The 16,362-nt window shown below is 43.8% G+C and overlaps 1 protein-coding gene across 1 annotated transcript in view; it reads right to left on the bottom strand.

Annotated features, from left to right (window-relative positions):
• The window catches only part of LOC126412957 (juvenile hormone esterase-like), a 112,297-nt gene extending 96,441 nt beyond the window's left edge, over nucleotides 1-15,856 (bottom strand). Inside the window, exon 1 of the mRNA XM_050082849.1 lies at nucleotides 15,758-15,856. Within this exon, the coding sequence (XP_049938806.1) occupies nucleotides 15,758-15,856 (99 nt within the window). The remainder of the gene's footprint in view (nucleotides 1-15,757) is intronic.
• Nucleotides 15,857-16,362: the final 506 nt, after the last annotated feature.

Here is a 16,362-nt window from a genome sequence, read left to right as displayed (position 1 = left end):
TGGAGATAAATAAACATTGACTGATAACAGTAAACTTGTTGTTTCATTTAATGTCAATAACGTCGCGGTGAAACGTAAACTAAAATGTTCGCATTTATTACGAGTTATCTTGATAAACTAAATACAGATTCGAGTGAGACCCGTTTCGATCATGCAATCAACATAGTGGGTTATCTGAAAAGATACAAATGTTGAAGTATGATACGGGAAACATCAAGGCTGAATATCTAATGGAAGAAGTACAAACTACAAATGAAACTCTAATTGCAGTGACTGAAACTGGTGTACATGGCCAGAAAATTGCAGCCATTATACGAGGTGGATTCAAGTTCTAAGGCCTCCAATTTTTTTTCTCCGGACTGGATAGAGATAAAAACATGCACATTGTTTTAAAATGAGGCCACGTTCATTGTCAATACGTCCCAGAGATGGCAGCACCGTACGGCAGATGGAATTTTACCGCCAGCGGCGAGAATGAGAACTGTTTTAAATACTTAAAATGGTGACGTTTTCCTTACTTGAACATGGTGCAATCATTCGTTTTCTGAATTTGCGTGGTGTGAAACCAATTGAAATTCATCGACAGCTGAAGGATACATGTGGTGATGGAGTTATGGATGTGTCGAAAGTGCATTCGTGGGTGCGACAGTTTAATGAAGGCAGAACATCTTGTGACAACAAACCGAAACAACCTCGGGCTCACACAAGCCGGTCTGACGACATGATCGAGAAAGTAGAGAGAATTGTTTTGGGGGATCGCCGAATGACTGTTGAACAGACCGCCCCCAGAGTTGGCATTTCTGTGGGTTCTGTGCACACAATCCTGCATGACGACCTGAAAATGCGAAAAGTGTCATCCAGGTGGGTGCCACGAATGCTGACTGACGACCACATGGCTGCCCGTGTGGCATGTTGCCAAGCAATGTTGACGCGCAACGACAGCATGAATGGGACTTTCTTTTCGTCGGTTGTGACAATGGATGAGACGTGGATGCCATTTTTCAATCCAGAAACAAAGCGCCAGTCAGCTCAATGGAAGCACACAGATTCACTGCCACCTAAAAAATTTCGGGTATCCGCCAGTGCTGAAAAAATGGTGGTGTCCATGTTCTGGGACAGCGAGGGCGTAATCCTTACCCATTGCGTGCCAAAGGGCACTACGGTAACAGGTGCATCCTACGAAAATGTTTTGAAGAACAAATTCCTTCCTGCATTGCAACAAAAACGTCCGGGAAGGGCTGTGCATGTGCTGTTTCTCCAAGACAACGCACCCGAACATCGAGCTAACGTTACACAACAGTTTCTTCCTGATAACAACTTTGAAGTCATTCCTCATGCTCCCTACTCACCTGACCTGGCTCCTAGTGACTTTTGGCTTTTTCCAACAATGAAAGACACTCTCCGTGGCTGCACTTTCACCAGCCGTACTGCAATTGCCTCAGCGATTTTCCAGTGGTCAAAACATACTCCTAAAGAAGCCTTAGCCGCTGCCATGGAATCATGGCGTCAGCATTGTGAAAAATGTGTGCGTCTGCAGGGCGATTACGTCGAGAAGTAACGCCAGTTTCATCGATTTCGGGTGAGTAGTTAATTAGAAAAAAAATCGGAGGCCTTAGAACTTGAATGCACCTCGTATCCATGAATTTGTGTGAAAAACTTTGTGAAACACAAGTGATACCTTTACCTCTGGTAAACATTATGCATATGATCACAGCAGCTGCTCAGGGGAACTCGTGCTGTTAGTTTGCAAGCACTCATGAGATAGAACGGATTGAATTTTGGGGTAATGATTGGCTGACGCCAATAAAATGTACAATTGATTTCAGAAGAGGATGTTTAAGCATTGTAATGAAGATGTTGGAAATAAATTTCATCAGCTTTATCAAAGTAGAATAAGAACAAAAAGTTTCTGCGGATTTAGGAGATTGATGATGGGATATAAGCGCCAGTTTATAGGAAAGATAATGTGTCCACAACGAGAAAAGAAGACAATCTGAGGGTTATACCTAAAATTCGGAAAATATCGTCGTTTTGAGTAACTTTCCCACAACCAATAGAGAAGAATTATCGGAAACCATGGACTGATGGAAGGACGTCAATTTTAAATTAAGGTACGTCCAAAAGAAACATTCAAGATGAAATTGTATTCAGTACTACTAGCCAGAGAAGCTGTAGAAAAGAAAATTAAGTGTATGATAGAGAATGATATAAGTGAGACATCGGGCAGTGAATATTACAATCCAATAAAAATGCTAATTAAAAAGAATGGCGGCTCCGTTAGACTAGTTTTACATTCCCTAGTTATGAGCCATGTCATGCTACCTCAGCAAGATCAGCCAGAAAACTTAGAAGAGCTTTTGAAACAATTTAGTGGCCCTTATTATCTTAATAGATAAGATATGACAAATAATTACTTCCAGATGGAGTTGAAGGAAAGAAGCCAAAAATTCACTTTGTTCTTGTATAACGGATACTGCTGTCACTTCAGGCGGATGTCATTTGGTTAAAAAATTTCATCTGCTGCATTCGTCCGACCTTTGATTCTTGGAGAGCAGCCTTTGCAGAACGTGATATTTTTCGTAGATCACAGTTTGATTGCTTCCACTTGGTAACTTGATGGGAAGAGTGCGTAGCCACGTTCGATAAAATTATAACTACAATTAAATCAGGTGAGTCACCCTCAATTTGAAAAACATTGGAATTAACAAGGAAGAAGATACAATGGAGTACAATGGAGGTTTCGTCTAGCAACAATTTATTTTTTGCATCTGGCCACAACGATATTCGGTAGCAGCATCAAACACTTGATGGGTGCGTAGAAGATTCTGAATCGTCATCCGCCGGCCGAAATGGCCGAGCGGTTCTAGGCACTACAGTCTGGAACCGAGCGACCGCTACGGTCGCAGGTTCGAATCCTGCCTCGGGCATGGATGTGTGTGATGTCCTTAGGTTAGTTAGGTTTAAGTAGTTCTAAGTTCTAGGGGACTGATGACCTCAGATGTTTAGTCCCATAGTGCTCAGAGCCATTTTGAATCGTCATCCACGAGTAAGTAACTTGATGGCACATGTGCGACTTTCAATGGAGGTCATCGTACGGAACTTCTTTGTGCAGACCAGTGTGGACGCTGGTAAGTGGTAAGTGGCCAGCAGTAACAAGTAACGATGTTGTACCCTTGCACAAGTAAGGATTGTGGAAAACATACAGTGTGGTCTGGCGGCAGACTAAGAGCCCCATATTAAAGAAAAAAATAATTATGTAATTTTATTTTTTAATGGTGATCATTAAGTTCCCCCTCAGTATCTGAGAAGACACTGTGGGACGGCGGGTTAATGTGATAATGGTGGTGGTTAATTTGTTGTCTTCGTTCGCCGTCTTTCTCACACGAGCCTGGTATTTATTTTTGTGGTCAGCCAGAAGGAGGTGGAGAACATACTGGCCTTAGTTTCCAGTCTGCACAACCACATTCTGGTCCAGCCCATTGAAAGAAATGTTTCTATTCTCTTTCTACTTAGCGAGATCAGAATTATGCTTATAAACGAAGGTATAAAGTTCTAGTTCAAACATATATTGAACAAAGTGTATTACGCACAACAATTTGAAAGTCACTATGTTCAGTTGTTAGTAAATCTTTTTATCTTAAACAGCGCTATTATCAGTTGAGAGGCGGCCTCTACAGTACATTCCTACCAATTGTCTATCGCCCTGACTACTTACACTCAAAAAAATGTTCAAAATAAATGATCGCCACAAAAGTGGAAATAATAATCACCACTTGCCACGCGGATTTGTAATTGTCACGGACGGCACAGTAACAGTTACTTCAGGGAATATCTAAGCGATCCCGGACGGTGTACAGTCCTCGCGAGTTCACTATCCGTTATTACAGAGAAGATACGTTTTGTCATAGTTCGTCTCTGACGTCATCCGAGGCAGAGCGCGATCCGACGTTTAACAGACGTGGATCTTACAGTGGCTGAGTTTTCTTACCTCTTGGACTGTATTTACGCATGTTCCGCAGCGGACGGCCGAGAGAACGTCTTTTGTTTTCTGCCAATGTACACAGCAGCAGCTTCAGAACGACCGCTTTCTCCGACACATAATCTTTAATAACATAGTTATGAATTAATTCAGAATCTTTTTCATTTTTACATGTATTTAGGTAAGTTGTTTGAAAGCACAGAAAAAGTTTCAGCTCGCTTGAATAAAAACTTTACCTTCTAAAATTTTTATAGTGGAACTAACGGTAAATCATTACCTCTGAACGAAGGCTTTACTAGAACTTGTATTAGATGTTGTTACTATTATGGTTCTAAAAGTTAGTATAGCTATATTATTCAAAAGGTTTTATGATGTGCTGTAACCAAAATTTTCTATCATTAAAATTACAGGTACTTAATCTACTACAAATGGGTATATTTTAGTCACAAATCTGGTTGTCATTAAATTACTCTCTTAGTTATCATTTTTAGAATGAACTGAAACATAAAACAAATTTTTGCGTTTCTAGCGCCACTTATTTTTCTTAAAAACGTGGATCCCGGTAGTAATTTTCATTCTTTTACTTTGAAACTTGCTCCACTTATTTCTGACCTCCATAGGCACATTCTGACCGAACTCTGGCTTTCTAGCTTTATTATTTAGCGACGCTTATTTTTTTCTTATAACTGCATTTTTACCGAAACTATTAGTTTAATTACATTAAGACTTGATAAAGTTGTTACAATAAAATAAATGTTAACAAAGTTTTAAACGGAAATTTAGACTTTTAATTTTATACTTAATCATGGTGAAATACTTGTGCTCTAAACACACAAGCGTTAAGGTGACGTGGCGCTACTAGCAGTGAACTGGGGTAAGTTCCAGCACACTCGCTCGCCTCTTTATCTCACCCACGATACAGCGCTTGTTTCGCTTCAACACTGTACACAAGAAAACCTCATGGGGAAACTACACTGTTGGCCATTAAAATTGCTACACCACGACGATGACGTGCTACAGACGCCAAATTTAACCGACAGGAAGAAGATGCTGTAATATGCAAATGATTAGCTTTTCAGAGCATTCATACAAGGTTGGCGCCGGTGGCAACCCCTACAACGTGCTTACATGAGGAAAGTATCCAACCGATTTGTCATACACAAACATCAGTTGACCGGCGGTGCCTGGTGAAACGTTGTTGTGATGTCCCGTGTGAGGAGGAGAAATGCGTACCATCACTTTTCCGACTTTCATAAAGGTCGGATTGTAGCCTATCGCGATTGCTGTTTATCGTATCACGACATTGCTGCTCGCGTTGGTCGAGATCCAATGACTGCTACCAGAATATGGAATCGGTGGGTTCAGGAGGGTAATACGGAACGCCGTGCTGGATCCCAATGGCCTCGTATCACTAGTAGTCGAGATGACAGGCATCTTATCCGCATGGCTGTAACGGATCGTGCAGTCACGTCTGGATCCCTGAGTCAACAGATGGGGACGTTTGCAAGACAACAACCATATGCACGAACAGTTCGACGACGTTTGCAGCAGCATGGACTATCAGCTCGGAGACCATGGTTGTTGTTACCCTTGACGCTGCATCACATACAGGAGCGCCTGCGATGGTGTACGTGTACTCAACGACGAACCTGGGGGCACGAATGGCAGAAGTCATTTTTTCGGATGAATCCAGGTTCTGTTTACAGCATCATGATGGTAGCATCTGTGTTTGGCGACATCGCGGTGAACGCACATTGGATGCGTTTATTCGTCATCGCCATACTGGAGTATTACCCGGCGTAATGGTATGGGGTGCCATTGGTTACACGTCTCGGTCACCTCTTGTTCGCATTGACGGCACTTTGAACAGTGGACGTTACATTTCAGATGTGTTATGACCCATGGCTGTACCCTTCATTCGATCCCTGCGAAACCCTTCATTTCAGCAGGATAATGCACGACTGCATGTTGCAGGTCCTGTACGAGCCTTTCTGGATACAGAAAATGTTCGACTGCAGACCTGGCCAGCACATTCTCCAGGTCTCTCACCAACTGAAACTGTCTGGTCAATGGTGCCCGAGCAGCTGGCTCGTCACAATACGCCAGTCGTTACTCTTGATGAACTGTGGTATCGTGTTGAAGCTGCATGGGCAGCTGTACCTGTACACGCCATCCAAGCTCTGTTTGACTCAATGCCCAGGCCGTTATTACGGCCAGAGGTGGTTGTTCCGGGTATTGATTTCTCAGGATCTATGCACCAAAATTGTGTGAAAATGTAATCACATGTCAGTTCTAGTATAATATATTTGTCCAATGAATACCAGTTTATCATCTGCATTTCTTCTTGGTGTAGCAATTTTAATGGCCAGTAGAGTATCTTAAAAATCTTCTAATTAAAAAAGGACTGGAACTGCTTATCTTAATAAAAATTTAGCTCTATATTACTATGATGAATATACACATGACTAGTTCCTCGAGATCTTGTGGACGATATTAGTAGCTTGAGGACAGACAAAGTCAGTTCCCCGCATGGGAATGCCAGCGAGACACCGGCAGCAATGGTACTGGCAATGCAACGGCTGCCTCCTTGTGGATACCGGAGGCCCAGCAGCCGCACCAGAATGGCGGAGTGGCCCAGCACTGTCTCCTGGTCTGAGCTCTGACTCGACAAGCTGCGAGGTTCAACACGGCGTTTCATGCTCCAACGGCTGCTGCGCATATGAAACGCATCAGTGAGCATTTACCCGATGTCCATTGAATATGAGATAGCCTAAGAAAGGGAATAGAATTACTGGCATAAAATATCAAGATCTGATGTGAGGCCAGGAGAATGGTCGTTTAATAATGGGAATCTACTAAGGCCATGTCACCAAACTTCCACTCTCAGAGGTGCGAGGGCGCAATAAGATGAAAGTGCCTTTGCCGGCCGGTGTGGCCGAGTGTTTCCATGCGTGTCAGTCTGGAACCGCACGACCGCTACGGTCGCAGGTTCGAATCCTGCCTCGAGCATGGAAGTGTGTGATGTCCTTAGGTTAGTTAGGTTTAAGTAGTTCTAAGTTCTGGGGACTGATGACCTCAGATGTTAAGTCTCATAGTGCTCAGAGCCATTTGAACCATTTGAAAGTGCCTTTTGTGTATGTATAACACTACTCTTGCATCTAACCAGACATTTATATATTACTGATGAATGAGGGGCTCAAACATTATGACCACTCAGCAACTGAATAGCGCTCCAGGCGTATGACATGGTAAAGTCCAAAATGGCTCTGAGCACTATGTGACTTAACATCTGAGGTCATCAGCACCCTAGAACTTAGAACTACGTAAACCTAACTAACCTAAGGACATCACACACATCCATGCCCGAGGCAGGATTCCAGACTGTAGCGCCTAGAGCCGCTCGGCCACCCCGACGTGGTAAGGATAGTACATAAGTGGAGTGGAGACTAATACAGAATAATTGTAGTGACGATAGGTGCCAAAAACGGGGAATCCAGTAACATTAGTGATTTTCACAAGGGGCTGAATACTCTCTAAGACAAGGAAACGAAGCACCAGAAACGAATTATGTGAATGGGACGTAAATCAGTAGATGTGATGTACATGTACAGACAAGCAGATGATTACAATTTTAGAACAATTGGTTGATTTATTCAGAAGAGAAAGCTACACGTCAGTGACATGTTGGTCCACCTCTGGTTCTTGTGCAAGCAATTATTCGGCATGTATTGATAGAGTTTTTAGACGTCCGCCTGAGGGATATCGTGCCAAATTCTGTCCAACTGGCACGCTAGATTGTCCAAATCCCTAGTTGGTTTGAGGGCCCTGCCAACAATGCTCTAAGAGTTCTCAATTGGGGAAAACTCCGGCGACCTTGTTGGCCAAAGTAGCGTTTTGAAAGAATGAAGACAAACAACAGGAACCCTCGCCGTGTGCGAACGGGCATTATCTTGCTGAAATGTGGGTCCAAGACTGCTTACCGCATAGGGCAACGTGACAGAGCGTAGAACATCACTGAGGTACCGCTGTGCTGTAAGTCTGTCGCAGATGAACGAGGGTCGTTCAATAAGTAATGCCCCACACTTTTTTAAAAGGCCATTAATACACATAGACAAACATCCTTGTTGGTGCTTCACATTTGACGTTTGTTCCGTGCGCCGGTAAAGTTAAGAACCGTTCTGGCAGATGGCAGAGCCGTAGTACAGCTTCAAAATGGCGTCTACATACGACTCATGTTACAAGCAGCGTGCTGGTACTGAATTCTTGTGTGCAGATAAAGAATCCATGGTGAACATCCACAAACGTTTGTGTGCAGTGTATGGCGATGCTGCAACTGATAGGAGTACGTTTGGGCGGTGGGTAAAGGTAGTTCAGCCTCAGGAAATGCAGAAACTGAGCTCCATGGCAGAAACAGAGCTCCATGATAGGCCAGGCTCGGGACGTCCTGTCACAGCCACTGCTACAGACACGCTGAATCGTGCGGATTCCAACTCGACAATTGGCTCTAAGTTGTCGGTCAGCAGTGGAAGTCCGTCTGCAATGATCGAGACTCTCGGGTATTCAAAGAGGTGCTCACGATGTATTCCACGAGTGCTCGCAGCTGACCATGACATCGAAAGAAAGTCTATTTCATCTGAATTGTTGGAGTGTTTTGAGACCAACGGAGAGGCCTTTCTGTTACGGATCGTTACGGAGGCCGAAAGCTGGGTGCACCTTTCTGCGCCGGAAGTAGAAAGGCAGTCCATGGAGTGGCATTATCCTCATTCACCACAAAAGAAGGAACTCAAGACAACCCCCTCTGTTGGAAAAGTCATGGTGACAGTCTTCTGGCACTGTGATGGCGTCATTCTCGTGGATGTGATGCCAAGAGGTTCAATAATCAATTCAGAGGCATACGTGAAGATTGTAAATAAACTCAAGAACCGTTGCCGATGTGTTCGATCGAACAAGAATCCAACAGAAATCTTGCTCCAACACGATAATGCACGCCCACACACAAGTCTGAGAACCCGGAAACATATCGCCAAGTTAGACTGGACATCACTGCCTCAGCCAGCCTACAGTCCAGACCTGGCACCCTCGACTTCCACCTCTTTGGGCCGCTTAAAGATTCTCTACGGGGAACACACTTTGAAGATGAGGAGAGTGTCAGTCATGCAGTGAAAACATGGCTACGCCTACAGAACTAGAGCTTTTACCAGCAGGGAATACATGCTCTTCCACAACGTTGGCGTACGGCCATAGAACGTGATGGAGACTACGTACAAAAATAGGACGCCACAGCCACTGTGCAGCCCGTCGGTAAAAGCAGCCCTTGTCCCAGCTTTTAACGACGACCCTGCGGAAAGCCTTTCTACTGCAACATGGCAGGAGATCCCAGATAAAGAGTCCAGAGAAACCCAACTCAAATCATTGGTGCCTTGTTGCAGCCACCTGCTGTGACCTATAATTTTATATATATATATATATATATATATATATATATATATATACATTTTCGGTGCCTACAGTGTCACGTCTTTCAGTGTCACACAAATTTTAATTTTTAAAGCGGATCACTTAAGACTATTTCCATGGGTTCGCCCCTCAAAGTCCCCCTCATATCACAAAATTGTCGTCTGATGTAGTGCAAACTGAAAAATAAATTCCTTTTAAATTATTTTCAAAATCTTACACCTGTGTCACAGAACAAATCCTACATCGAGAATACTTTACACAAGTTTAAGGGAAGAAATGCTTCCGATAATTATTACAGTATTTAAAGAACATCAAAATATGAACAGGCTGAAATGAACGAACACTACATGAGACTGTGTTAATCAATTCAACTGTAAAAAGCCAAGGAGCATATTATTAGCAAGATGAGAAATATGCAAAAGTGGATTGTCAAAATGAGCACTTCTCAATTGGGAGTAAATCAAAACAATCGGAATGGCTGAAAGAGAGCAAAATAACATCAGCCATAAACGAATAAGAGCTAAGCAAATAATAAAATAGATAAAAATGAGATGCCAACCAAATGAGAGCTGGCCGAACTCCGTCGGCACTTATATACGGTTGCGCTCGTGGCGGCACCTCGCGGCCCGTACGCAACACGCCCGCCTGCGATAGCAATGCACTCTTAGCGCTCGCGGCGGCGTCTAGCGGCCCGTACGCAAGTTGTGCGATTGCTGTCGCAGGTCGACCCTTAATCTATGATGTTACACTGCGTTAAGACTTGCATGAAAGAAAAAGCTCTTTATCTCAGTATTACGTAGTAGAAGTTAAACTCTGCCCTACAGAAGAAACGACGCCTGTGATAGGCTAAAAAAACTGTAGTGGGTGGACTTATAACAAGTACAAACGCTCTGATTGGCCATAAAGAAAACGCGTGGCCACGAGCTGTGATATAGGCAAATTGCAGACAGAGTAATGGGCTCTTCTCTTGCACAAAATCATCGAGTGTTTGAGCAAGGCGACTCACGCTGTGCTGAGGCAATTGCGAGAGTCATTATGTGAACACTTGTTCACGGGCTCGTCTTAACTAGCACCAAGCACGGACAGTCAACGCTTGTGAGCGGTTTGACGGCAACAACGTACACGCTATTACAGCCAAATAGCATGTACCATGCCAACTAACTTAGCTAGGGAATAATTAGGAGTCTTGGCTTCACCGAAGACGTAGGTAATGTATCCAACTGGTGTTTAACAGTCGAGAGAGATTTAGAATAGATTCTCAGGCTCACAGCTCGCGCCGACAGCCGACTCTGCCGCCGCCGACGCAAGGTAAACACACGCACGCTCGTGCCATCCGAGCAAGTGATATTCAATTGACACTCAGAACTGCCGTCGTCTCCGATCCCTTTTTTTGTACATTCGACGATGACCTGTAGTTAAACATATTCACGATTGTCGGGGCTAATTGAAGCAGAAACGCGAGATGTCCGATGTAACGAGAAGGATTGATCAGCCACTGAAGAGTTATGAATTGTTGTAATTGTGTAATTCATTGTGATTGCTCTTTAGCGACCTCGATCCAATTTTGGGTTTTTCATTGTGCACGTTAGCTTAAATGGTATCTCTGGCCTCAATTATATTTAATTTGTTTGTACTTTCATCGACCCCCAGACATGCTCATCAACCATCTTACCATTAAATAACCTTATAATAGATAGGATTTTCGCTTCACATTTGTGAAAACCCATTAGCAATATTTTACCATTTTGTGCGTAATTTTGCTAACATTGCTACGTCATGAAGTCATACTTCAAGTAAAAATAAACCTTAATAGCCACCTCTTGTGGCCGAGCGGTTCTAGGCGCTTGTCTGGAACCGCCTGACCGCTACGGTCGCAGGTTCGAATCCTGCCTCGGGCATGGATGTGTGTGATGTCCTTAGGTTAGTTAGGTTTAAGTAGTTCTAAGTTCTAGGGGACTGATAACCTCAGATGTTAAGTCCCATAGTGCTCAGAGCCATTTGAACCAAACCTTAATAACGAAAATCAAAGAGTTTCGTTTTTTGAAATATGTAGTTAAATCCTGAACTCATCCACTAATTTCCGTTTGCGATATCGTTTCCTTTACAGGGAGCGCAGTGGAACCGATAATGAAATCATTGTCTGATTACATCACTTTCCATACTGCTGCATCCTTGTGAACTCTGCGTGTGTGAGATGGTATTTTCCTACCTTGCAGGCCGTGTGTTCAACACTCACAGAGTGTCCGTGCGCAACTGTAGTAGGATGATAGATCAGAACCAGTCTCACAAATATTAGAACTTCCCCAGAAGAAAATGCACTCCAGACATTGCTCGACGAGTTCTTTGCCTCAAAACCACATGATTTATACAGTTGTGGGATCGAAAAGTTACCTACGCGTTGGCAGACTATTGTAAATAGCGAAGGAGAATATATTACTCATGACTAAAGTGTATGTTATGTGTAACTGTTTCGTTATTAAACTTAGGGGATAACGCTACGAACTTATATTATGTTCTCTGCAGCTGACAGAGTTTAATAATCTGTTACCATATTGGGGCAAGCAAAATCGTGTTTGCTATGATTTTAAGGTGAAATGAGGACGTGGTATGATGATCACACCATAATGGAAATGGAAAAGTGGTCATTATGATGGCTGATTCAGCATGGAAATGAGAGTAGACTGACTTAATTAATGCGGAAACGGAAATGGAGAGGAGTGTTATTTATTCACCTCCCAACTCAAAAAGCATTTTAAAAACTTCAGGCAAGTGGTCAATTAAAATATAACCATGAGAAAAAACGGACAATAGTATGGACAGATAAATTGGTTAAGGAACGGAGATTGTTCAGAAATGTAAATGTGATAGGTACAGCTTTTTAATGAAATTAACGGAAATGCAAAGTAGCTGTCGACAAAAGATTTTTTTCGTAGTCAGCTAATTCATATGGTAATTGAGCCATGCATAGGTAGAAGCTCGCTGAGATTACTCAGCTTCAGAAATAATGGAACAACTATTGTAAGAATAAGATACGCAAACTAACCAAAAGAATACAAAGTAAATATCGATTTGGACATGTATAAAACAAAAGTAAACAATTTCATAAAGAGGAGAGTTCGCGAATAAGGCTCTGCAATGAAAGAGAGCCAGCCGATGTGGCCGAGGGGCTCTAGGCGCTTCAGTGTGGAACTGCGCGACCGCTACGGTCACAGGTTCGAATCCTGCCTCGGGCATGGATGTGTGTGATGTCCTTAGGTTATTTAGGTTTAATTAGTTCTAAGTTCTAGGGGACTGATGACCTCAGAAGTTAAGTCCCATAGTGCTCAAAGCCATTTTTTTTTTTTTAGTTGAAAGAGAATTGGTAGCGCATCGGTGCACCTCCGGCCCATGGACGCACCACGGGGAGGGCGGACAGCTAGAGACCTATCCGACATAGGACAGAGGACAGTGACTGCGCCAAATAGCAGTTGGACTCCGAGAAAATAGATTCCAATGTGTCGTCACTGTGCATCTTTGGCTAGCTTTTGACAGTTAAATAGCAATACTTGCAGACTCTTGCCCCGTTAAAACGACACCGCAGCATATAATGCCTGCAGAAAAGCTACAGTATTTACTGTTTGGCTCCTCTACAAAACACAGCCTGTCTTCTCAGCTTTATTCTGTGTTCGACGAGTATGCGGGCAGGCAGGTGGGCATTATCTTGCTAAAAGGTAAGCCCCGGATGTCTTTCCATGAAGGGCAAGATTTCCTACTGCTTTTCTTCGTGCTTGCCAGACCCTACCTTGACACGGAAGGTCGCCAGGTCTCTTAAGATACTGAAAACGTTTTGAGCATTTTGGGCAGGGCTACCATCCCTCTCGTAATTTTGACGATCTAACACACCAGTTGGAAGAATTTGGCACAATATCCCCCAGCAGAACATGCAACAAGTCTATCAGGGAATGTCAAGCCAAATACCAGTGCCCAGAAGGACGAGAGGAAGACCAACACCTTATTGACTTGCTCAATTTATGAAACTACCTCTCTTGAAATTTTCTGAAATTGTAATCAATTGTTTCTCTGTACATGCACATCACATACACCGATTTCTGTCCCACTCGGATAATTCCCTCGTCGTACGTCGATTTTATATAAACAGAGTGATTGCTTTTTGATGAGCGCTTAGCTGTGAGAGTGACCTGTTGTTTGTGAGTTCCGCACGGTTTGACTGAAGCTCATACACAGACTTATGCCAAATACAATATTTTAACAGGAGAAGAAACTTAGACATACTCCCGAAAAAAATTACTACACCCTTCTAGAGGTTTCCAATTCACTAAAGATTTATTGTTGCAACTGTTCATATGGAGTACATGAAATGATTAGATTTATCGATAATGGCAAATGGTTCAAATGGCTCTGAGCACTATGGGACTTAACTTCTGAGGTTTTTTAAAAAAAATCTTTATTTACAAAGCCATAATAATTATACAAAATTATCCCACTTCCTTATCTCATTAGTGGGTCATAATAATTATACAACTAATACTTATATTGCAGCTAGTTACAATTTTCAAGTGAGCTACAGTTAGTTTTTCATACAATGGGCATTTAATTTCTAATATCTACGGCTTATATCTATTTCTTATAACTAATTCCTGTCGCTTGCAGCGTCACATGTGTGCCAGTGAGAGATATAAACCTACTTTTCATAGCCTTACTCATCGAGCTAAACGCGAAGATTATGCCCCTGGCACTGGGCAGGTCTCGGTGTTGATTTGCTGCAGTTCCCTAGCATAATTTTCCTAAAACTAAGTCCTACAAACTAACTTATCCTACGTCATTTCCGGTGCATGTCCTTATCAGTAGCATTGACCCCCCCTCCCCCTAATCCTGCACTTGGCAGATTCCAACTATGATGGAAAGTCGGCCAGTCCACGCACAGGCGGTATGGGAATAGGGCATTGGACGCAATCAATGTTGGCTGTCTTTGTTATTTAGTTTATGTCCCTCAAGTATTCTGTTAAAACTTTCCGTGATACCTCGTTGGCCAATGTGTTTAACATTTGGAAAGTGTCCTCACGTCTAAGCAATTGATATGTGTCGTGGTTAGGAATTCTGTCTCGAAGCGTAGTCGCAACATCATTGAAGAGGGGGCACTCGTAAACTACAGGGTCGAGAGTACGCTCTGACACGCCACAGTCACACGCTGGCGTAGCCCTCTTCCCAAATCGACATAAGTATGTCGGGTAGGGTCCATGGCCAGTGAGAAAATGCATCAGTCCTCGTGTAGGCTCAAAATATTTCATGTCCAAGCACTCCCTCACATCTGGTATGAACTGGAGAGTTCTACGTCCAGTTTCTTCTACCTCCCAAGACTCCTGCCAAAGGTCCTCCCCTCTTTTCCTTATTTCCCTTTTGTCCCCCACCCTTACACCCATGATGTCTACAATCTTCTCATAATTTCCCTTTTTTACCCAGTACCAAGCCGCTTGTTTCCTTATTTTGATGTCCAGAGGTCAGAGCCCCATTTGACTAATAGGGCCCCCCTTGGAGATGTTCTGTAGGCCCCCACGGATCTCAATATCATGCTTCTCTGGACCCTTCTCACTGTCATGGCGGGCACAACCCTCATGAGCCTGTGCGCCCAGACTCACGAGCTGAAACCCACTACTGAAGTTGGGATGCTATTATGGCAAAGTTTGATAAAGTGTGGTGGGAGATGGAATCTTTTGTGACCTATCGAGATGAGGTTGTTTAATATCTGGAGAGCTCTCTGGGTTACGGTGTCAATGTGTTTCCCGAAGTTCCACCTCTCATCAATGATGTCTCCTAGGTAGCGTGTCTCACGTTGCCGGAGAACTGGTGAGCCGTTAACTTTGACAGTGAGATTTCTGATTAGATGTCCTTTTAAGAGCAGGTATGTGGATTTGCTGGGTGAGATTGTCATTTTAGTCATGTGGCACCATTGTTGGAGTTTCTCTATGGCTCTCTCAATTTTCTGTTCTACGTCTTCCCGGCTACGGCTCCGACCAACAGGAGGAGGTCATCCGTGTAGGCTATCACCTCTAGCACTTCTTCACTTCGTTGTAAACTGTCTAGTAATGGCTCCATGTGGATGTCCCGGAAGAGGGGTCCTAAAGCGGGTCCTTGGGGGCATCCTTTAGTGATTGTTTTTCCAACTCCCTCGCTAGGGGATGATAGCCAGACCTCCCGATCCTTACAATAGCTCCTCAGGCAACCGTATAGCGGCCCTGGACACTCTTTCTCCCGCAAGCAGGAGAAGACCGAAGGCCACCATAGGTTGTCGAAGGTGCCACTGATATCCACCAAGATGCCAACCACGTACTTGTGCGGGGTCGAGCCACAGACCTCGGCCGCCAGGGCGATTGCATCAGATGCCGATCTCCCCAGCCTGAAGCCGAACTGCCTGCTGCTCATCCCGCACAACACTCAGTGTGCTGCCAATCTGCCAGCTTGCCCGCGAAAGGCAAAGGTCCCGAGTTCGAGTCTCGCTACGGCACACAGTTTTAATCTGCCAGGAAGTTTCATATCAGCGCACACTCCGCTGCAGAGTGAAAATCTCATTCTGGAATTTCTCCAGTATCTTTCCGAACAGATCTAACAAGCAAATCGGCCTGTATGACTTCACTTCTGTAGGGTCCTTATCATGTCCTTTCTTTATTATGACTACGTTTGCTGTTTTCCAATTCATCGGAAACTTCCTTTGCCTGAGGCATTCGTTGTAAAGATGAGTAAGTGGCGCAGTCAGCCGGAGGGGGGGGGGGGGGCAGGAACTGCACCACCTCCGCCACAGTGCCGTCTGACCCAGGTGCTTTCCCTCTTTGTAGTGATCTTATATGGGCTGCAACCTCCTCCTCAGAGAAGGGGTAGACAGCCGTCTCATTTGTGCATATTTCTTGGTCTTCATTTCGCAGTTCCTGTTG

Source organism: Schistocerca serialis, chromosome 7 (genome assembly GCF_023864345.2).
Source record: "Schistocerca serialis cubense isolate TAMUIC-IGC-003099 chromosome 7, iqSchSeri2.2, whole genome shotgun sequence".
NCBI lineage: Eukaryota > Metazoa > Arthropoda > Insecta > Orthoptera > Acrididae > Schistocerca > Schistocerca serialis.
The sequence above is the reverse complement of the archived record's forward strand: the minus strand, read 5'-3'. Positions and strand labels throughout refer to the sequence as shown.